Raw genomic sequence first — 23,668 nt, 5'->3', positions numbered from 1 at the left:
AAAATTCATACGAGAAAGGAATATAAATATGGTTTAACTTTTTGTAATTTATAAAAGGAAATTTAAAATATTTAAATAAAATAAGCAACCAATACAACAAATTCCTCAAGAAAAACACAGTTAAAATCCTAAATACTTGCATTTTACATTGTTATACTACGTGATATGCAATTAAACAAAATAAATACATTGATCTTTAATGATTTCTTTAAAAAGCAACTTGAATATTCTCTAAAATATTCATGTCTAGAAGGATCATAAAATATACTATGATTTCTTTAAAAAGCAACTTGAATATTCTCTAAAATATTCATGTCTAGAAGGATCATAAAATATACTACTACTTAAAATAAAACTATTTAAAGGATATCGACTTTCAAAGTATTTGCAGCTGCTAATCTCACTACAAGATCTTCTTGTTCATCTAACAATGGAAGCAAGGCCTCATATAAAATCGGCCTGAGTTCTGGGGACAGCTTCACTCCAACCCACTGACCAATTAACCACGTAACTCTTCGTCGAATGATTCTATAGCTGAGGTACGACATACAAGTTACAATGGATTTTGATGCTATATACTAAGTATACAACCATGTATAATTATCTTATAGGTCATAGCTACAAAACCAGCACTTATATTTGGTATGCATCTTTAATTTTCAATCTAGAATGGATACCCTGCTTGCTTTGAATAATAATTTTAATCTATCAAATTTCAAATTATATAGCCTTCTCTGAAAAATAGCTAATTAATTTAAAACTTTTCTTTTTTATCTTTTGGTATATACTTAGTTTCACAAGTAAACATTCAAAAGTTTCAGAGTCTTATATCTGTTAAAAAATGCAAAGGTTGTTGACTATGTCCCTTTAGTACTAAACCAACTTGAGAATACAGCGTTCAAAAGGAAAGGTGTGTTCTAAAAATTTACCACCTACAGTGAAGCTATCTAAACTTTCTAAAAAATAATTAAAAGAGACAAATGAAGCGTTTTCTAAAGCTCACCACCAACACTATAGGTGGAGCTCTCTAACCTGAAAAATAAATCAGAAAAAAAAAGTCAATGTAAAATTTGTTTTAAAGCTCACTGCCTGGACCAAAATAACTGTTATTTTAAAGCAAGGTCTATTCTATAAGGAAAAAAAGGTGAATGTAACATTTTGGGGGGATATTCTGAACTCTGATGATAGAAATTAAATCTCTCAGGACAGGGATAAAGAAATACATAACACAAACTCTTAACACCATAACTTTACTTAGGAATGATATAAACGTGAAAATTGATACATATGCTCTTTGTGAACATACTAATAACTTGAATTAAAAACTTGGAAAATTTTCTGCAATGTTAATGAGCTATGGGCATTTAATTTTAATTAATGAAAACAAACTAGACTTTTATTTTTTATCACTTACTACAGGTTAATTAGTAAAGATTTTAAGACAAAACTGAGTTATTTATGTAGAAAAGAGGAGAAATTTTTGATTTAGGCTAAATTAGAAAAATTTGATTTTTCAAATATTGAAATGTTCTTTAAGGGTCAGTGCTACCTTAAGTAAAACACAACAGAGATAACGTGACATGGAGAATACTTACAGAAAGTGATTAATACCGCTAAAAAATTATAACGAAAAATTTGGATTAAAGATAAGTGTAAAACAATTATTATTTATTGTCTAACAGTCACAGAATGTCAAACTCATGTTTTTTTGCATAAGTTTATGAAATCTCAGCAAGAAAACTTTTTTCACATACATCCCAATTCTGACATCAACCCTTCTGAATATGGTTTTGTTAATGCATTAAAACCAGAACACCATGTCTTTGAATCAACGCAAGTTATGGTGAATTTACTGTGGCCTTCCTCTAGCCCAATTCCAGTTTTTAACATCCTTTAATTGATATAATCATTCAAATAAGTGATCAAAAGTAATGAATATAATGATCAGAAGTAAGATCTAACCTATTTATTTGTTTCAACTTTATCAGAGATTGTCTAAAGTTGAAAAACATCAACTTGTTCCTAACCTTGAAGTCTTGAGTTTCAATTCTTGTAATAAAACCTCCAAAAACCAGTTGTCAAAATCAATGTCATCAAACAATTCAAATGCTGCCAAGCCAACTGCATTATATACTGTTAAGGAGAATAAAAACTCTGGTAATATACAGATTAAACTTATATATATATTAGGTATTTTCAACAAAAGTGCATGCAAACTTTGAGAGAATCGAGTAGTAAGAAAATTAGGCTTGTGGCTATTACTTTTAATTGTGAAATATATGAAAAGAAATGCATGATTTCTGTTTATAGGGGATGCAAATTTAAACAGGATAATATAAAAAACTCTTAAAAGTGCCTCTTTTTTGGGTACAAGTAAAAAGTTGTTAGTGACATAAATGCAATAATAAATTGTTATTTAATTTCTACTTCATTCGTTAATATTAAGTTCTTTCAAATTATTTGTTAATTGGATATTGTGGTATTTTTCTTTTTCTAATAACAGGATGATTTTGTATTCTGAATTAACTTCTAATTATATTTATTACTAACTATTTAAATTAACATTTCATATATACTTAAATAAATTAATTGATAAACACTTTATACAAAATAATCTTTAATGAGACCAGTGTTATAGCTTTTCTTTAGTTAAATGCATGTTATAACATATGGTATTAAGGTATGTTTCACTGTGATTAAACAATATGTGTGTGCTAAGCCGTATCCACAGATTTAAATGTTGTTATTTTCACAAAAACTGGAAATTACCAGCATCTTTTTGCAAGATTGATCGCATATCTTCTGTTGCAGGTTCCCTAGTGACTTTCTGTACCATATCTAAAATCAGAGGAGTAAGAGTTTGACGAAACTCATGAAACAAAGTCAGAAAAAGGACCTCTGTGCATGGCTGCAACAAATGAAATACAATACTGATTAGAAAATCAATTCTAAGTAAGACAAAAGAAGGAAAAAGCTTTTACAGTTCAAAAACGAGTTATGTGCACAGATTTATATGAAAAAATGGTGCTTAAAAAAAAACTTCATTTATTCAAACAAGTGTGTTCAGCAGTCAAAATCACCTCCATGGTATTCTCATTATTTACAATTAACAAAGACCATAATTTTTACAATTACTGCTTCTATAACTGATGCTAATAACATAAATAAGTTTGGTTTGTTTTGAGCCAGTTAGTGTCAGCAGATTCGAGAAAAATTAAAACATGTCAAACATGATATCTTATCAACAAATCAAATAGTAAGTCTTGAAAATGATTTGGGTTAACTTTTTCTGCTTTTCACAAGATTCTATGTAATGGATTATAAGAATAGAATAGAAGCAGAGACAGGAAAAAATGGCTGAAAATTAATCCATTCATACCTTAAAACAGACTAGTCAAATATAAGAATAGAAGAGAACCAGAGACAGGAAAAAATGGCTGAAAATTAATCCATTCATACCTTAAAATAGACTAGTCAAATATAAGAATAGAAGAGAACCAGAGACAGGAAAAAATGTCTGAAAATTAATCCATTCATACCTTAAAATAGACTAGTCAAATATAAGAATAGAAGAGAACCAGAGACAGGAAAAAATGGCTGAAAATTAATCCATTCATACCTTAAAACAGACTAATCAAACAGTTTGTTTTTATATACTTTACAGCAAAATAATTCATTATCTGACAATTCTACTTTTAAATTAAAAAACCCGTACCCAAATTATTCTGTACTTTAAAATGTGCAACATTCATTTATCAAAAATCCGAATCCTTTAACCTAAGGAGTACAGCATCATGATGCTATATCTAACATTTTAATATTTACACATTAAAACCTAGACACTCACTGCAGTTTTGTTGTGCTAAAATTTTCATCATCCAGCAATCAAAAAACTACCAATTAAACTTAGATAGTACAGTCTGATGGTAGTAAACCTACATTCCCCCAATAAATACAAGTTTCAACTTATTAAATATAGGTAGTACAGTTTCATGGTGCTAAAGCTTCATTCATTCAACAATCTAATATTCCACCCATTAAACCTAGAGACTAGACTGATGGTGCTAACCCTTCATTCATCCAATAATCTAATATTCCACCCATTAAACTAGAGACTAAAGTCTGATGGTACTAACCCTTCATTCATTCAACAATCTAATATTCTACATATTAAACCTACAGACTAAAGTCTGATGGTGCTAAGCCTTCATTCATTCAACAATCTAATGTTCTACCCATTAAACCTAGAGACTAAAGTCTGATAGTGCTAATCCTACTTAGCAACATATGGCTAAACAGCCAGATCAACCACTCCTAGTCTAGAAATGCTAACAATAAAGAAGGCACCCGCTGCCCTTAAGTTTACTCATAACTGAGTAGTGAGATAAACTCCACTGTTATAATATCCTCACAATGTGAAAATGTTCAACAGTATATAGTGGCTTCAACCTTGGACCTTCTAATTAACAGTCTAGCATGAAAAACACTAAGCCACACCCAACCATAATGATAATATAAAATAATTTAACTTTTTTAATAGAATGTTCTCTATAAGGTACAGCAGGTTCCAAAAATTATATATATACGACTTATTCTAAATAATTCAAAATCATTATTATTATTAAGGAATGAATCTCAATGACTAGGTATTGCAATAGCAGACAGTTTATAATGTATTCTTCCATAACATTAATATGATTGAGGCTTAATCTAGGTTCACTGAAATATAATCAATATTGTGAAAAACATTATATGTGATGAATGGTAAACAAAATATCAAAATTAAATAATAAAGAATGTTATGTAAAACCAGATCAAAAATTTAAATATTTATGACAAAATCTTAATGAAATCAGATTAAAATAATAAAATAAAGTTAGAATGTTTAAACGATATCATGTTATAAAAGTGCACAAAATCTTTACATTTGTAAGTGAAAACTGTTTCCCATCTTGCAAATATATAGGAGTGATCAAAACCTATGCTTATGATACAAAGATGAGTGCCTGGCCCTGACAGCTCCTCCTTTCACAAGTGACCATGTTTCATGTAATGGCTTTTCAGTTCTATGTACACTCCAGGAGTCTTTTGCACAATACATTAAGATAAATGTTAGCCCACTCTTCTTTATATACTTTCCAAAGTCTCTCAACCATACATGAGCAAAAATTCCAAAGACATAGAGACATCTGATGATTTTACTTGTACTTTTGTGAATACCTTGTATATTGTATACTGCAAGGAACTGGCATATTGACTTGAATTTTGGCTGGATGGATCCCTACTATATTAGAAATCAATCTTTACAAAGATATTTATTTTCTCATGGCATAATAGGGTATAAAATAATCCATTCTTGTTCAATAGTATGTTCTCTATAAGGTACAAGATGTTTCAACTAATTACTTCTATTATTTAAAACCAAATTCTGCAATTCCCAGTAGGCATGTTTAACTTACAATTATAGCTGTAACCTGCAACAAGCATAAATCCTCTGGAGAGACTTTTATGACATGCTTTATTCAATTTTTTGGAGTGCTCTATCACCAGCACGAGATCAATAAATTGCCCAGTTTGTTTCCGTCACTAAAATAGATATGTTTCATAATTCCACGTGTCACATGCAAGATAACTCTCATACAACCTTTGACCGCTTGTCTTCCATTTATTTATGTGCTTTGGGGGAAACTTGTGAATTATTTTGATTCAATTCCAAATAAATTTCTAATTTAGCTACAATGGGCCACTGCTTTCTTGGATTACTTCTGATGACATAATCTCTGGTGTTCAAATGACAGATAACCATAAATTTTAGCCTTTTAGAAATTATGTCTTTTTCTTACTTTACCAAAATTTTCTTCAAAATGTTAAAATATGTTTGACTGACTTAGTAATAATGTAACAGAATCATTTTGTGTGAGAAAGTCCTGTAGTGTAACCCTCATAGAAGAGGTCAATTTTAGACACTATTCTGCATATGCAAATCATCATACTTCAAATAATTTGCAAAAAAAAAATGAAGGCATTTAACCAGATTAGCCACAGTCCACTGGTATAGCCAGAAGCAAGATTATTGGGCTTGCTCATTGTTACTACAGGAATTGAACAGCCATTCATAGTTAATTAAAAAAACTGCTCTAAGTAGTTGTTTACTACACGATTATTTGACAACATTAGTTTTTAAAGTTCTAGCACACAAGAACATTCTTAAGTGGTATAGTACAGGGGTGTGAGGAGTGGAGTCTTTTCCCAAAAAACATGGAACTTTTCTTCTATACAAATAATTTAAATGACTTACATGGAAACCAAGTGTTTATTTCAAATATCAGAAAATAGTAGACCTTTTAGACTTTTTTAGAATATTGTGGGTGGTTGTTTGCCCCCCAACCCCCATGATTCCTCCTTGGCTACACCCCCTATTGTACATAAATGTGAATCAACTAATCATACATAAATGTGTGACTTCTTTCAATCAGATAAATCATATGGACAATCACAATTGTTAGACTTACCCTCAAACTAAACTTCCACGTCTCTCCTCCCTCATCAGTTGCTGAAATAAATAGAATTTTAACTTCAGTTTTAAAAGAATCTTTTTTTTTTAATTGTTTGAATTATTAAGATATAACCATAATAAAACACAATAATTTTAGCATTATGAAGTCACAAATTAAAAATTTCAACATCAATCAATCAATAAACCAATAACATATTTTGTGATCTGTGAAACCAATTTAATGAAACCATATTAATAAAACTTAATACTTATAAACAAACACTTGCTCAGCTGTGATACAGGTAAAACTGAATCTTGTATTCTTGATCCTAACAAAAAAGGCCATTACCTTAGTAAAATAGCTACTTTATTTTCTGATTCACAAAAACGAAAGGTTTAACCTCCCCCCCAAAAAAACAAACTTTTTACTGGTTCATGATAGAACATGACTAAAACCTAGCAGAAGAGAATAAGTTATTGTTTTAATAATGAAGTATTTTGACATTTCAGATAAAAGTGGGGTAATAATTATTATCCATTTAATTAGATATTAATATTTAAGTAAACTAAGATTAACTGCACTTGAGGATCTAGGTCTAGTGCTATTCTTGGATTTACTTCCTCCAGCATCAATCTTGCTCAATATGACGGTCATCATCACACAAACTATTGCTAGACACCACAATTTCTACTGTAACAAACTTCTGTAAGAGATTGCAATATCATTTTAGACAACTCATCTTAACAGACTTTCAACAGGCCTTTACACACAGACTGGTATCAGCTTCCAAAATCATATTTACAGACCAACAAAAAAAAAAAATATACAGAACAAAAGTTCAATGAAACTGTATCAGGAGAATTAACAAATATGTGACTTATTGAAATTGCTGAAATTTCAGCTATTTAGTCACATTTTGTAACTATTGTGGCTGAAAGCTTGCAAACTTTTTCAATTTCTAAACCTTGTCTATTACCTTGTTAACAGCATGAGGAAACATGTCCAGCTTCAGCACACTGACTTTTTGACATAAAGGGTGGGGTGTGGAAGTCTCTTTTGAAACCATAGCCTTTACCTTGTAAATGAGGGCACTGCTTATGATAAAATTAGGGAGTCCTGCTCTAAGTGCTTTGCAAGTTTTTCTGCTTCAGAAAGCTCTCTTCTTAGACCTTTTGGATCTATTTCATTTAACAATCTTGCTAATGAATATTTCATCCTCATTGAGGCTGTAGCAATACATCAGGAATAAGTTAACGTGTATCAGCAATGTAGCATTAATGGTCACATATTTGTCTTTAAGCAAATGTGCAGATGCTAGATATGTTATTCTTGGCACTTCAGACAGCAACATGTCACTGCATTAGCATATATACATCATTCACTGAAAGTGCTATCAACCCTATTTACATAAGCAAGTATTTATTTTATGCATAAACAGCTTGATTTATTATCCTATAATGGAAAAATCATTACCAAATGACCAGTACAGCTACTTATCAGCCAGTCAATCTAAGTAAACATCACGAGTGAAGTAGACAAAGATACATTTAGTGGATGTGGAAGAAACACAGAAACACCAATAACTCGTGTCTTGTGAAGGACAAGCTACAAGATTTACCAAATGACCAGTACAGCTACTTATCAGCCAGTCAATCTAAGTAAACATCACGAGTGAAGTAGACAAAGGTACATTTAGTGGATGTGGAAGAAACACAGAAACACCAATAACTCGTGTCTTGTGAAGGACAAGCTACAAGATAAATGTATTTCAAAAACATATTGCACCACGAACATTAGCAAATAAAATGTTTAAGATGAATTACAATGTAAGTGTGTGATGAGAAAGTTCCAGAAAATTTCACCAAAACTAAGAATTTCAACTAGCTTTTCCAAGTTTTAAATAGCAAGGACTCTATAAGAAAAGAGTATAAAAGCTGGTACTTTGCTAGATTAGTTAGTTAGGCTTAGCTCTATATAAATGTTACTCATAACTGAAGTTTGCATTATTTAATACAAATCTATCACCAAAGCCTGCACCAACAGCATTAATATGGATAAAATCTGACAACCCAGTTTAGTTAAATTCCATGACTTATAAGATTTAAAGATATGTTAATTAATTAGACCTGATAATAAAATTTCCAGAAAACTTTAACATTCTCGACTCCAGAACCACAGATTACAAACTCTTTTTTAAAGAAAACCTCTCCATTTTTAATGATTACCCAACACTAAATAATAATATCAACTCCTCCCTGTTGTCATTAATGTAATCAATTCTGGATTCTCAGTGTTTTTATTTGATAATTATTATTATTTTAAAGATTCAGTGTTTCTACTTATATTTAAGCCTTTCTCTATAATAGTTTCTCTTAACAATTTTATTTATCAAACATGTGTATGCCGCATGTTTTATCATACATTCCATTTTATTGTTACCGTTTAAGTCTGTTCTTTCTAAACTTCTGACTGAATATGAAAACTTGTTCAATGCTAATGTTGTTTTCTGTAGTTCAAACATTATGAAATAATTATTTTTTTTAGATATTAATACTGATGATGGAATTTAATGAAATTCTGAAACTTCTGTATTAAAGATATTTTTTGGTATTACCATGTTTTTAATATCTATTATAGAAACAGCTTTAATTTGTGAATAATGCATTACTTACGATTATGTTCTAAACAAGAAAATAACCTTATTTTTCTTACCATCATTAGTAAAACTGTGACCTCAATAAAGAAAATTATTTTTTGGCATTGTGCTATTGGTAAAGTCTATAAGCTACACAACAAAAATACAATATTTTTGGATGGTATGACAAGTTAAACCTGTTATTTCAACAAAGAAAGGACCTTGTTTTCACAGTGTCTTTACCAAATGATATGGCCTAATCTTTTGAAGAGTGCCATTATTAAAAGTTATGGTCTACACAAAAGATGGACCTTGAACTTTAATTATTATAATTACTAATTGCAGTAATATAAACACAATTGTGTTATATAATATTACATATATATATATATATCATATTTTGGACCATGTCTTTACTAAAGCCCAAGGTCTATATAAAGAAGGGGCTTAACATTTTGACAGCATTATTACTAATAATCATGATCTAGATAAAGATCAATTCTTACTTTTTAAATGTATCATTACTAAAGACTATGGTCTGAAAAAAAGCAAAAAACATTATGTTTTCAAAAGTATCATAATTAAACAGCATGACCAAAACAAAGAAAGTTCCTTAGTTTTTGATGGTATTACTAGTATAATTCATGATCTAGGTAAAACATGGGCAATATTTCTTCATACCTTAGGTTTATAAGCAATGTTATGTGTACTTCTTGATGGGGCTAAAAGGAGCCAATCATCTATGTACTGGTGGAAACGGAAATCAAGTACATGAAGAAGGTGGGCAAAGTACCTGACAACCCAACAAAAACATGGAGGGCCAAGGCAAACCTGAAAGGAAGGGCACGGAACTGATAAACACATACCTCATGGACAAAGCAAAGACTATAAAGCGATGTGAAGGTAATCATCAGACACGTCAATCTTCATCATACAAGAACCAGGAGCAAATGCCCATCAAAGGGACATGTAAGACTCCATGGTGAACAGAGAAACCTTCATAGAACAGTTCAAATGGAAAGATCTAAAAAGGGGCACCAATCCCTGTCTTTCTGGGGTTTACAAAAAGATGGGAATAAAAATCTGGAATAGTTGGAACTACTGGTTCTATAGCATTGGGGGGCACAACATGCTAACTCCCAAAAGACAAAATAATCAACATCAGGTGCTTTGTTAATGTGGTAGAGTATGGTTCATAAGACATGCGAGACAGAAACATATCATTCCTGTGATACCAAGTTGAACTTTATGTCTTAGATTTCATTTGGTATCTCAGTTGATCAAAATCAAGTTTAAGAAAAAATAAATATGAAGGGATATTTCTGAAGGATCTATAAATCTAAGATTGAAAGACTTCAGTTTTGTTGTTGAAAGACAGTGCCAAGAAACTAACTAATTCAATATGTTTGTTAACACTTATAACACTACGGTAGGCTGTAAACCATAAAATAAAATAATAATAATAATGATTAAAATCAATATGCATCAAATATAATTAACAGGTACTCTAATAGCTTACCAAATTCTTCTGGATCATTATCCCAAGAATCTAAGTCTTCTTCAGTTAGAAGAAAATAATTTGTCAGTAGTCTCCGACATATTTCTGTTAAAGTAGAATAAGTAAAAAATTCCATTTTGATACGATGGGCTTCTAGTGTGGCAGGTTCTTTGGTTTCTAAAAAGACAAATTAATAGCATTAATGATAAACAAATTGCTATATAGAAAGATAACATAAAAATGTGGGGGGGGGGGATCATATATAACTTATTACTGAACAAGTATAATACATACAAACACACAAACTTCTCAGAAAGTTACTGCTCCAGAGGAAAATTCCTATTTCTTTCGAAGACATCAGATAACACTCGATAAATGTTAAGGACTCTTTTACATTTTTTAGAAAATATCTAATATTACAATACCAAGTTTAATCTTCAAAAGAGAATTATAAGTACATGAAACTTGATACTGATAACTCTACAAAAAAATATATACTTTCCAATTAAATCTTCTTTATTGTACTCCTGGTTTCTTTACATTAAACAGAATATTTCTATTTCACTTATATTTACTTCGACCAACTAAAGAAATGAGATGTCTTTTTACCTACTTGGAATCATCTTTGATTATCAACACTATACACATTATTGGTACAATAGTTTTATTTTTGGGAATCAAAAAAAAACAAATGAAATTAATAATCACAACATAAAGGAAATAAACAAACTTTCCTAAAGGATACTGGTTTGGGCTTAAGTACTGAAAATTACCAAGAAATCAAGTCAACTGAATTCTTATAAAATATTATATCTTCATTCTTAGTAATTAACTGATTTTTATTTAATATACAGACTAAAAAAAATAAAAAATAAAACTACTCAGCATTTTGACAAGAATGTACTCAAAATATAAAAGCTAACTTACCTTCAATTACTTTAGCTGGTTTGTATTCCGGGCAAAACAAAATTCCTTTGATCAAGTTTAAACACTGGACTCTAAATCTCTCAAAAAGCAAACCTAATAATGATAAAATTGTAAGAGTTACTGAACTTTCCCAATGTGGATGTCACCTATATGTATGAGCCAATGGCAGCTCCTTAAGTATTCTTGGTGTTAGTGCCAAACACTGATTTAAATCTCCATTGTAGCTTGTGTTTACTAGCACTAAACATCTGTATTCTGCTGTGGGGTTTAGAGGGCCCTCTCATGTTTCGAAGAGACCCCAATGTACTAAAAAGCTTTTCCATTATCCCCAGTTACTTCTATAACCACCTTGAGGAGGTCCATACCCCAAAACAAACCTTGTTAGGATGCCTGACCATGTGTAGTCGTGAGTGGGAAGTAAGAACACAGAGCTTCCTAAAAACCTACTCCTAGATCCCCATTATACCTAGGTAGCTTCTGGAGTACTTGATCCCCCTTAGTAGGTGGGGCTACACCATATAAATAAGGTTATCACCCTGGCCACCCAAAGCCCACCTGTCAAGACTGTTCCTGCAAGCTCCAAAAGTATCAGAGTTCACAGATAAATAAATTCATAAACCCACAAAATGAATTAGTATATTTATTGTCATAGTAAATTAGAATTTCTGATGTCTGGAAAATACAGAATACTAAATATTAATGCTAAAATATATTGCATATATAATTAACCTTGAAGCTCCCAGACAGCACTGGATCACCACACCTGTCCACAACTTTTACAAAAAAAAAGGACCTTCCCCATTTAACTACAATACCCCCTTACACATAAAAAGAACACTGGTTTAGAAAGATTAAAGCCACCACTAGGAAGTAGATACGTAAATACCAACAATTCATCTATTTCTTGTATGAAACTCAATATGTTACATTTCAAAACTGATAACACTGCTTAACTTTCATAAAACTCTGTATCAAGCTGATAACACTGCTCAACTTTTCATAAAACTCTGTATCAAAGTTGATAACACTGCTTAACTTTTCATAAAACTCTGTATCAAAGCTGATGACACTGCTCAACTTTTCATAAAACTCTGTATCAAAGCTGATAACACTGCTTAACTTTCATAAAACTCTGTATCAAGCCGATAACACTGCTCAACTTCTCATAAAACTCTGTATCAAAGCTGATAACACTGCTCAACTTCTCATAAAACTCTGTATCAAAGCTGATAACACTGCTTAATTTTTCATAGAACTCTGTATTTTTTTAATGTTTTACACTTGTTAGGTAATATGCTTCACAAAAGTTATATTTCAAAAGAAAGCCATTTGAACATATTGTTAATGAGATAGTTACAATGCTAGAGCATATAAATATTAGTCTAATGATGTTCACATGGTCTGGAGTTCATACTAACAACTACAATAGTGAATCATGTGCAGAACTTATTTAACTTTTATACAGAAATCTTTAGTGCTTTCAGTTTGACCTTTTTTATTATCAGAATATCTGGGGAATTTTTAATTAACAATCTAATTTTATATGCAAATAATTGCTCACATGTATTTTCCACTTTTTTTTTAGTATTAAGATTAAATATTTACATACATAATCATGTTGCAACATGAACATGAAAAAAAAAAGACTCTTAGTATACAGAATACAGCTGTCCAACTTACCTTCCCCAGCTGGAGTAAAACACAGAGAAACAGTACAATCCAGCGATGACCTGATGAACTGAACAAACGAGAAGGGATGAAGTTCAAGCACGTCATGTAGCTGGTTGAAGAAATGAATATCTTTTGTAATGTTTAAATAAGTTGAACAAAAACTACACATTTATTTACTACAAACATATTAATTGTAAGAATGTTCTTCATAATAGCTCAAAATAACAGCACATTTTAAACATTTTAACAAATACAATGTACTGTCTATATAAAAGATGTATGATTACAAAAATAAGTTTAATTTATTTCCATCTTCTATCCTAGATGTATTTTAAAAAGTCTGAACAAATATTTGTTTGTTTGCTCATCTGAAAAACATCGTATGCACACAAAATGGACTAAATTTCCAGTTGAAAGACTACTACGATTTAGACATAGCCATCCCAAATTCAGAGTTACATATTAGAGGAAAGGCAACTAGTCTGCAGCATGCACCACCTGAAGCAGCTACTCTTCACAAATACTGGGATTGGCCGTTACTCCGATAATTCACCCACAGCTCACTATTGAAAGTGCAAAACTTTTTGTTCATTTGGGCAATCTGTGATGTGCCCATCATAAGTATCGAAACCAAGTTTTCAGCATTATAAGCCTTTAGACTTACTGCTGAGTCACTTGTGGGAAAGTACGAAGCATATTAATAACACTAAATCTTGAATCTGAGCCCATCAAATGCCTAGTTTAATAGGCCAGTGCTAAGTAAACCAAGGCCCCAGAGAACAACTGTATATTTATCTAATTATATTAAAAATTAAAACATTTTTACCATGATATGCATGCATGCACACACCTATTCTGCAATATACAAAACATTTTTTTCTGTATTATCAGTAAAATATGCAAAATGGTCATAATAGAAATATATATATATATATATATATATGCAAAATGTTTTTACCACATCTTTAACATGAAAACATGGAAACTTACTGCTTTAGTTAGAACAATTAAAGATTTCTGAATCAGCTCTCTAAGATTGTTCCTGTCTTCTACAGCTTTTCCTAGGAAAAAATACTCACAATGTCATGGAAATTTGAATGAAAAACAAAAACTTGTGAGACTAATATCCTTGAGTTAATTAATAATCATTGTGATAATTGCAACAGCATACTTAAACATTCAATACAATCAAGGAAATTTTATCTTTATCATTGTATTAATTACTAAAGACAAGTCTTCAATATCATCTACATCAAAATAATTCACACTTAAAACTTACAGTGCTAGGATAACACACTAATCATCCACACAATGACACCCAGAAATCATTTCTAGCCAAATACAGAAACAGTTTTGTGTCAACTGTAAACATGTCACTATTTCTGAGCTAATAGTTACTTACTGCAATGTAGAAACTCTGGAATCCTATGGAAGACAAGACTCATGAAACGAACAGCATCCTCCACCTCATGAGGACTCTTCATGCCATGCACAATGAGTTTTCTCAGCACTTTGGAAAATATATTATGCAATTTACTAATACACTATTTAATTCAAATCACAAATTTAGCAGTAATATTCATATTCAAAATTAAAATTATAAACTCAAAATACAAGTAGAACGTAATATAACTTTAGTAAAAGAAATGAAGTTTCTAATGCTATGAAAAACAGGAAATTTGATCAACATCTTAGCTCACTGGCCTTCACTTTTTTTTGCCATTTCATTTTTGAAAAACATCCAGCACAAACATAAACAACTTTACTACACATTAAATACACTACAAATAAAAGTTAAGTAAACATGCTTTAACTAGTTGTTTGAAGAAGCCAATGTAAGAGGATTACAGTTAGATTATGTACAACTGGTCACAGTAACTTTCAACAAACACACACACTGAACTTTTCTAAATGTACCCAAAAAACAACACGTTTTAACTGAATAACTATATCACTTTCTTAAATCATGAAATGGCTGAATTCATTATTTACACAATTTACAATGGTGATTAATTTAAAAGTTCAATTATTTTTTAAATAATTTCTTTGCATAAACATAATTGCTTTACCATCTCCATTTGTAGAATAACGAATTTCATAGATTTTAAAAATTTTGGGTGTGTGTGTGTGTGTGTGTAGGGAAGGGGGAAGTCAATCTGTTATCTGGTTGAAATTTGCAGAAACCTAACCTGAGGGTATGTGTGAATAAGAATTTCTAAAGTTCAGGTTTCCCAGGTAAAAATTTAAAATATGTGTACCATTTACATGTACTGTAAATGTCTTATTTACAATGAGGAAAGTGTATTTACAAAAATCAAATTAACTTCAACTTTACAGTCTAAAAGTAAAAAGGATTAAATAAATTACTGGAATAACATAAATCAAGATTGAAATGGCTCAACATAAAAAAATATAAACACTACTTTATATTTTGGTTTACAGAATCATGTTGCTAGGTTTTTACCTCTTAATGACAGCAATGACTTCTCTAGAGAAGCAGACAGATTGAAGTCCTTCTGAGAAATTAGATGTAGTATTTGTTGTGTGTGGTTGTCCCATAGGTACAGAATGTAGTTGAAAATGTTCAACGTCAGCTATGAGTAAAAAAGTCCAACTGAATCTCAAGCACAAATTTATGAAAGAAAAACTACAATCTTATCAACTTTTTAGAAGCAAAATGCATTTTTACAATTGAGAGAGACCAATTTTAAAGAGTTGAATACAAGTAACAACATTTGAATTAAATATTTTCTTCTGAGAAATAGGGATATCAAAATAAAGTAATATTTTCTTTAATGTTCTCACAACCTATAGAAATCTGTGATACAACCAGATTTTAGAATTAAGTAAGTGGAATTATATATTTCAACCTAGTTAAAAAAGGTACACTTCTCATGAAGGTTCATCAACCTACTCAACAAAATAAAAGCACCTTGAAACTTACTTACATATTAAACTGGGTAAAGGTAACATGTCATATATTTACCTAACTCTTTCAATTTCCTTAGCATACTCTACTAGGTAAGTATCTTAACTAGGTAAAAGTGGTTTCACAATTTTTCTAACTTATTTAACTTGGTAAATGTACTTCTACATTTCATCTTACAAAACTAGGTAAATGTGTTTCAAAGTCAACACAACTAAGTAAACGTATCCTACATATTTAACCTACTCAGCATAATAAAAAATGCTGTCAATCTACTTAACTAAGTCCATTAAGTAAGATTTTGACACATCTTAACCCATTGGATTATGTAAATGTGTCTTACCATTTCTTTAAACCTGTTCAACTAGATAAATGTACCCTGAAATTTCTTTACCATACTTAATTAGACACATTTACCTCTACATTTATTTAACAAATAATGAATAGCTTTCGTTGACACAAACACCACGTTATTTGAATTTAAGTTATACTAAACGTTAAAAATATGTTTCTGTGAATAATGCTAATATGTGTTATTGCAAGCTAGCTAGTGTGTTGTTGAAAGTACAATTTTAAATACTCTACAGGTAGCATGATGATTTTCTTTATTAAGTTATGCATCTTATTTAATACAAGGATAAAAATCTTTTTTATTAGAGATAATCTATAAATACAAACAAACATACCTATATACACATAAACATACACAAAGATACACAATGGGCTATCTGAGCTCTGCCCACCATGGGTATCGAAACTCAGATTCTAGCATTGCAAGTCCGCAAAAATACCACTGTGCCACTGGGGGGGCTACACATAAACTAACATAAAGTAGTAGTTTGTACATTCTACATCTTATCACCACGAGACTACTCTTTATTTAAGGTTAAGTATGAGAATATTTTGAATAGGTAATACAACCAGGTACTGAAAACACTTATGTCACCTTTTAATATGTGTCATTACACTACAATGTAGTTGATATTATGATTAAAATCAAGTGTTGACAAACATGACACCAAGAATGCATTTCTTTTTTTCTACTCAATCACTATGAATTTATCAAAAATATTTGCAATGAAGGATATATTATTTAAATCATCCTATTTTTTTTATATTAACATATCCTTTTCATTTCATAATTCATGGAGAAATATTTATGGAATTTCTTGCAAGAAGACATTGTCTATCTAGTTCAGTAAAATGTTTGGTGTTCTTAATATCAATATTATGTCAAACGTTTGTCGTTTTTTTCCTTTGTTAAATGGTTTGTAAAGTATTAGCAAAATGATTCTACCAGCTGACCGAGGCAATGCAGCCATAGCACGATACAAATAACCTAATATAACAAATTAGAAAACCTGATGACATTGCCAAGCTCCTAGTGCCAATTCTGTCTTCTCTCAAGATAAAAATGAGCAGCAGTGTGATAAACAATAAAAGTTTCACAACAGAATCAAAAAAAATATGCCTATGCAAACCAGTGTTCTGTGGCCAGTTTTGGTATGTAACAGACACACTCTCTAAATGTCTCAGCAGAAAACTGTCCATATAGTCCACTAAAAATCACAGAAAATGAAACATTTTCCATTACATTCTCTTCCAACACCATATTAAAGCTTATTACCACTTGTACAAATTTCATACATCCCAAATTCACCCGAGACTGTACAAAAAGAAAGAAAGATTAACTGCTCAGAAAAAAAATAATCTTCAGACCCAAAATAATTTGACAGTTCCAATGATTTTTGTTTATACAATTTTACTTCACTGTCGAGGCAATATGAGAAATTATAATAAACATTTTAACTGTTGACATATGTAGGACAAAAATTGTAATGTAAGAAAAGACTAACTGGTTTCAGAACAGTTAACATTAAGTGGGACAGGTATAAACAGGGACATAAATTGCATCCATTGTAGTTCAATGCAATGCATTGTGAATTAGATAGATTGCAAGTAAAAAAAAATAAACAGAATATGAAAATTACACTGTTTTTGTAGACAAACTACAATTTCTGTAAAAGTCCACACACTTTTAAACTTTCTACAATCAGTAGTTCTTTACAATTTTTTTTCTGCAATCATAAAAAACATGGACAGTGGTATAGATTTAAATACAAAGATGGATTCTAAAGTGCAGATAACCTTGGTTACTCATTGTTATTACATATTCCCCTTTTGGTGTCAATTAAACCATACCCATGAGGAAGGTCTTTGTAGATTAGTACACCATATAGTTCTGCAGCACTTCAACAATAAGGCAGGTTGTGTGATACTCAGAGGATAACTTATAACAATTCTTTCAGTCAAATGGTTTGGTTGTTTTTAAGCACACTTGTGGGGTACCACACTACTTCTGGAACAGGTATGTTCTTCACTCTTGAAGTAAGAAGTGAATCTGATACAAGTGGGAAAAAAAAGGATGTGCACAAGTGTAATTTGTTCTGAGAGGTAAAATATAAACAAGATTAACTATGTACATTCACAACCTCAACTGGACAGACAAGGTTCCATAACTCATCCTCGGCATTAAGAAGTTCAGGATGAAAAACAATTCTTGTAACACAAACATAAGGCATGTGCACCGTGCAATATATACCTATCAACACCAAACGTAAGTAAACAGGGTGTCACACGTCAAGCAACCGGAATTACGAAGAGGATGTGAGCTTTTGGTTGAAACCAGACAAACTCCCCACAACAACAGTAGAAGCAAAAAGTACATCAAATCAAATCCGGGGTTATGGGTAATATCTGTAACCGGTATTAGAAGCAGAAAACATAACTCACTCAACTGTAAATGCAGAAAAGTGACATCCTGCACCTGGAATTATGAGGAGGACATGGAAATTTTGCTCAAATGTAGGAACAGTGTACGTACGTCCTGTTGCTGGTATTACGAGGCAGACAAAGTCTCCCAAACTCAACCATAGGAGCAACTGCAATGAGCAAAAAGAAAGGCCTCCAATATACACAGCTGTAGGAGTGGAGCGGTGTCATCCTGAAGCCAGTATTATGAGGAGGATCCTGCAGAGGCTGGACCTGTTCCACCCAACATCTGTACACCTGGGAAAAAGCAACTAGGGAAAATGGAAGGAGGGAAACCCGTTTTTCCTTCTTCTCACTGAGTGTATAATCATGAGTAGGTATTGTAAAGTAAATTCTAAACTCATTCAGAAGAAATTCTCCATGGTCCACCACCCCAGCAACTGGGAAGTGGTAAGGACTCCCATGCTTCACAAGAAGAAATAAATGGGGAAAGTAAATGTGGAGGGGAAGTCCAGAGGAACATCACACCGGAGAAAGTGCAGTGGGAGTCCGTGATTCCCTATTTTAAAAAGCATACCAACCCCAATTTACTTACTCAAAGGGTCTGCAGGGATATGCAGAAATCCCCTTCTACTTTACTTATGAAGTCCATGAGTGACGGTCCACCACTGAGTATAAGTTATTGATATCTAGAAACATATATATATATATATATATATATATATACCACTAGGTATGCCACCAGTGGTCTTGCAGAAACACTATCTCTACAGTGAGTGTTATAATGCAATCAGTAAATAGTATGGGTTTAAGGCAAAGCATACCTGACCAGGCTACACCTGCCATAGAGTGGGATACCATTATCAGTGGTTAAAACTAGGGTTGCTGAAAATAAAACATAAATGAAAGGAAGTGATAAGACTTACTCCAGTCAAAGGCAAACTGTAACAGGTGGGGCATGTAAGCTAGTCATTGGAGCTCGACTCTACCACCAGTCACAATAGATTTATATTAAGTTTAGAAATACAGTCACGAGTGGAGTATAAAAGTCACTAACTCAATGAAATTTACAGTTAGAATAAAGAAAGGACTTGGAGACAGGGGTTCCAAAAAAAAATACATCAGATTTAATATAACATAGATATTTCAACTTACAATTCTAACATATAAAACTTTGGTATCTCATTAATCAACTCCATTACAATTCTCATCAAATCCTCTATGATTTTAAGAAGTTTCTCGATTAATAGCCAGATATTCTGACATATTCCAACCTTTCTAACGTTACACTCTTTTACACGAGCTTCTTAACAATTTTATTCGATTTGAGAGAAATATTAATTGTAACTTACATCAAGGTTGAGATGGTGTTTTGGCTTCGTTGCTTCAAAATTTTTTTGCAGACTTTCAACTTCAGACTTTAAGGAGAACTCTTCAGTTTTCAGCAGACTGACTTTTCTTTACATGCCAAGAGAACTGACTTTTCAATTCAAACATGAGTTTTTATACAAATTTCTTTATTATTCTTGCAAATGTCCAAATAGTATTCACATCTACTCACAACTAGGTCCAATACTTCATTAGTCAATTTCTACACCCTCCTGGGTTTTCCCAGAACCAAAAACAAAACTCTCTAATGATTAGTTGCTGTTAGAGTAGGTAAATTGACAGCCTATTTACTTGTATTGCTCCTACCTTCTCTTGACATCAATCGTACTTCAAAATTCCATCTCCACCCCTTAACATAAACTTTAGCTGTAGCCTTTTCTCTGTTACAATGACATCAGTCTATCGAGGACAAGTTCATGCCTTGCACTTCACCCACACCTTCTCACGACTATGGGAGTGCCACTTTTGTAAGTTTTAGTCTGGAACATTCTACTCTCTCTCACTCTCTATTAGGTAATAATTGTTATGTAACTGTCATTGGTCTGCATTCTCTGCACTGCACAACATCATTTCTTATAATGTATATTCATGTCTTGCCTGGGCTTGCATGAAATATATATATTTTCCTTAATTCCTGAAGCATTTGACAATTACTCATAAATGCTCCACTCCTCCCTTCTTACATGAAATTTTCCAATCTCTCTGTTTCTATTTCTGTCTCTTATCGACTAATGCTTCCAATAATTTAGTTAAGCATCTCTTCCCTTAACAACCTTTTGACATAATTTTCTCTAGAATTTACTAACAATCTTACTAAATGATCTATCCTTCATATCACCAATAAATGAGGTCACGTGTAAGCATATTTATATGATACCTTGACCCTTAACCATTAATATAATACTGGTTACAAAAGAAAAATAGGTTACTATACTGCAAAGACTCAACATTCATGTACCAACAGGTTATTATGCTATACTTATATAGTATCACACTCCATAATAATCTCTTTGTCTATACTACTCATAATATATCATAAAATAAAATAAGATAATCGGTTAAACTATTAATTATATCAATATAAAATAATCAAAAGGAAGAAATTGAAGACCATCATTTATACAATCAAGTGATGCCTTCTCTTCTCTTCCTTGCCTCATCATTTCTTTGTCCTTGGGTTGGTTGTCCATATTATAAAAATCAACACCAAAAGTTGAACACACTAGGGTCACTGTTAGTCGTCTGATGATACAACACACTCAGTTTCCATTTGGCACAATGCTCTCCGGGGTCTGAATGGTAATCACACAGTACTGCCTCATTGCATCCATAGTTTTCTACATTAATAGATGGTAGTCCTGTAACCCAAGATTTCATTCTGACCTTTTCCATCCCTTTGGTTTGTAGCTTGGTGTAGCACTGCAAAATATCTCTACATATCTCTGTAAGTTGTGGGAATGAATACTGTCCTTCCTCCCACTCAAACAAATGTAAATACATTGCTACTAATTTATGTATCACACATCTTTATTACTCAGCATGTCACAAAGAACAAGAGGCCTAAAACTATAATTATCAATTTATCCTGTGTAACAGTTCATTACTGCTAGTTCTTTTATAACGTACGTTTCAGCCACCTGGAACCATTCAACTTTGACAATTGCTGCTCGTTCCTTCCTGTAATCACAGTCCATAGGGTTAGGTTTTTGGAATACAAGGTTGTCAAAATGGTATTTCATACTCGATTCCAGTTTCACTTTTACGTTATCTATTACATTCAGAGAGCAGGGTTAAGTAGTAAGGAATTTTGACAGCATGTAGATTGTTTACGAGCTACAGCAGAAAGAGATAAGATAAATGGAAAGTATCTAATTCAGTGATAATAGCATTATGCTTAATAGAGATACTAGTATGTATAATGTTATATAATAAGACAAATTGACTTGGATAAATGGGTTGTGTATATTCAAAAAGAAAAGAACAGAGTCAGGCAACAAAAGGTTGTCCTACTCAGAGGCTACTGAAGTGATTGAATTAAATGATGGTGACCAATCTAATTAGGACATAGGCTGATTGTATAGACTGATGATGAATCATTGAGGGTAGCGAATTTATAAAGCGAACGTTACAGAGCAAAATTAGTAGGAAAAATTAATAGGTATTGTTAATCAATAATGATGAAAGTTTGAGTTAATCAATGACAACAAGAGTTTGAGAATCGATGTTACCAGAATGAGAAAATTAGTGCAATCATAAATGAGTGATAATCAACAAAACAATGAGAGTGAAGTGTGCGGTGAAAGATTTGTCGATTAAAGTAGGAATGAGGTCATGACGAGAAAATTGAAGTAACTTGAAGACACAATAGGGGGCAAATTTTGAGTTTCTTCTAATATATCTTCAGGTCTTTAATATCTGTCTCTACATTTATAACTTGAATTAACTGATTCTTTCATAGTTAATAGTTCTTGCAAATCTGGGACTCACACATTTAACTAAGCTCCTGTATACTACGTTTCACTCCTAAAACTTGAGGGTAATGTTATCCCCTGGGCATGTGCCAAACAATTTCTAGCTAGTCTCAGGTATCCACTATCTCTTAGCTTAACTATTTTAGTCTCATTCAGATTTTCTGCAAATTTTTCCTTCTGAAGTAAAGTTCTCTCCAATTTAGAGAAAAATGTTGTGTTGTGTCTTACTGCACTTGTCCTCACTGTTTGGCTTTTAATAAATAAAAGCCTATTTTTCACTTTGTCATTACACTGTGTTTTGCCTCTTTCCTCAAATTCAGATCTATTTCTTTTTATTATTTTCTATTGTTAATCCTTTTACTCAAAACTAACCCCTATTCCCTCAAAAACCCTTTAGTCTTTGTAGATAGAATAAAAGACTTTCACTTAAACCAAGAAGATATCTTGGTGTCTTTTGAGATAATATCTATCTTTGCCTCAATACCAGTGAAGCAGGCTTTACTCTGTTTAAGAACATGACTAGAATAAGACAATCCTGTTTCAGATCACCTTATCAGCCCAATAAAATTTTTATAAACACCACTTATTTTATCTACAAAAGCCAGTTCTATTTACTAACGATGGTATTCCCCTCTACTTAGTAATCTTTACATGTCTATTCTAGAATAAAATCTATTTGGGAATAAATTCACACACTTCAAGAAACCTGAAACCTGTTTAAGATACATTGACAATATCTAGTATTTGACAACATGAGAAAGATATTCAACTTAATTTCACAGAATTCTTAAACATGTTGAGACCAAATGTCATAATTTTCACACAAAAAGTATAATCTAACAGATGTCTGCCCTTTTTAAACATTAACATAAAAAGAGAAAA

General features: G+C 31.7%; 1 protein-coding gene across 1 annotated transcript in view; it reads right to left on the bottom strand.

The window, feature by feature from the left end:
* LOC106465102 (importin-11-like) overlaps positions 1–23,668 on the bottom strand; it is a 65,405-nt gene that overhangs the window by 15,763 nt on the left and 25,974 nt on the right. Inside the window, exons 5-15 of the mRNA XM_013925297.2 lie at positions 15,693–15,822; positions 14,631–14,738; positions 14,219–14,289; positions 13,238–13,337; positions 11,558–11,650; positions 10,652–10,807; positions 6,513–6,553; positions 2,770–2,908; positions 2,028–2,133; positions 375–534; positions 141–156 (exon numbers count right to left, since the gene is read on the bottom strand). Coding sequence (XP_013780751.1) covers positions 141–156; positions 375–534; positions 2,028–2,133; positions 2,770–2,908; positions 6,513–6,553; positions 10,652–10,807; positions 11,558–11,650; positions 13,238–13,337; positions 14,219–14,289; positions 14,631–14,738; positions 15,693–15,822 — 1,120 coding nt within the window. The remainder of the gene's footprint in view (positions 1–140; positions 157–374; positions 535–2,027; positions 2,134–2,769; positions 2,909–6,512; positions 6,554–10,651; positions 10,808–11,557; positions 11,651–13,237; positions 13,338–14,218; positions 14,290–14,630; positions 14,739–15,692; positions 15,823–23,668) is intronic.

The sequence above is a fragment of the Limulus polyphemus genome, unplaced genomic scaffold, assembly GCF_000517525.1.
Source record: "Limulus polyphemus unplaced genomic scaffold, Limulus_polyphemus-2.1.2 Scaffold1836, whole genome shotgun sequence".
In the NCBI taxonomy this organism is placed as follows: domain Eukaryota; kingdom Metazoa; phylum Arthropoda; class Merostomata; order Xiphosura; family Limulidae; genus Limulus; species Limulus polyphemus.
The sequence above is the reverse complement of the archived record's forward strand: the minus strand, read 5'-3'. Positions and strand labels throughout refer to the sequence as shown.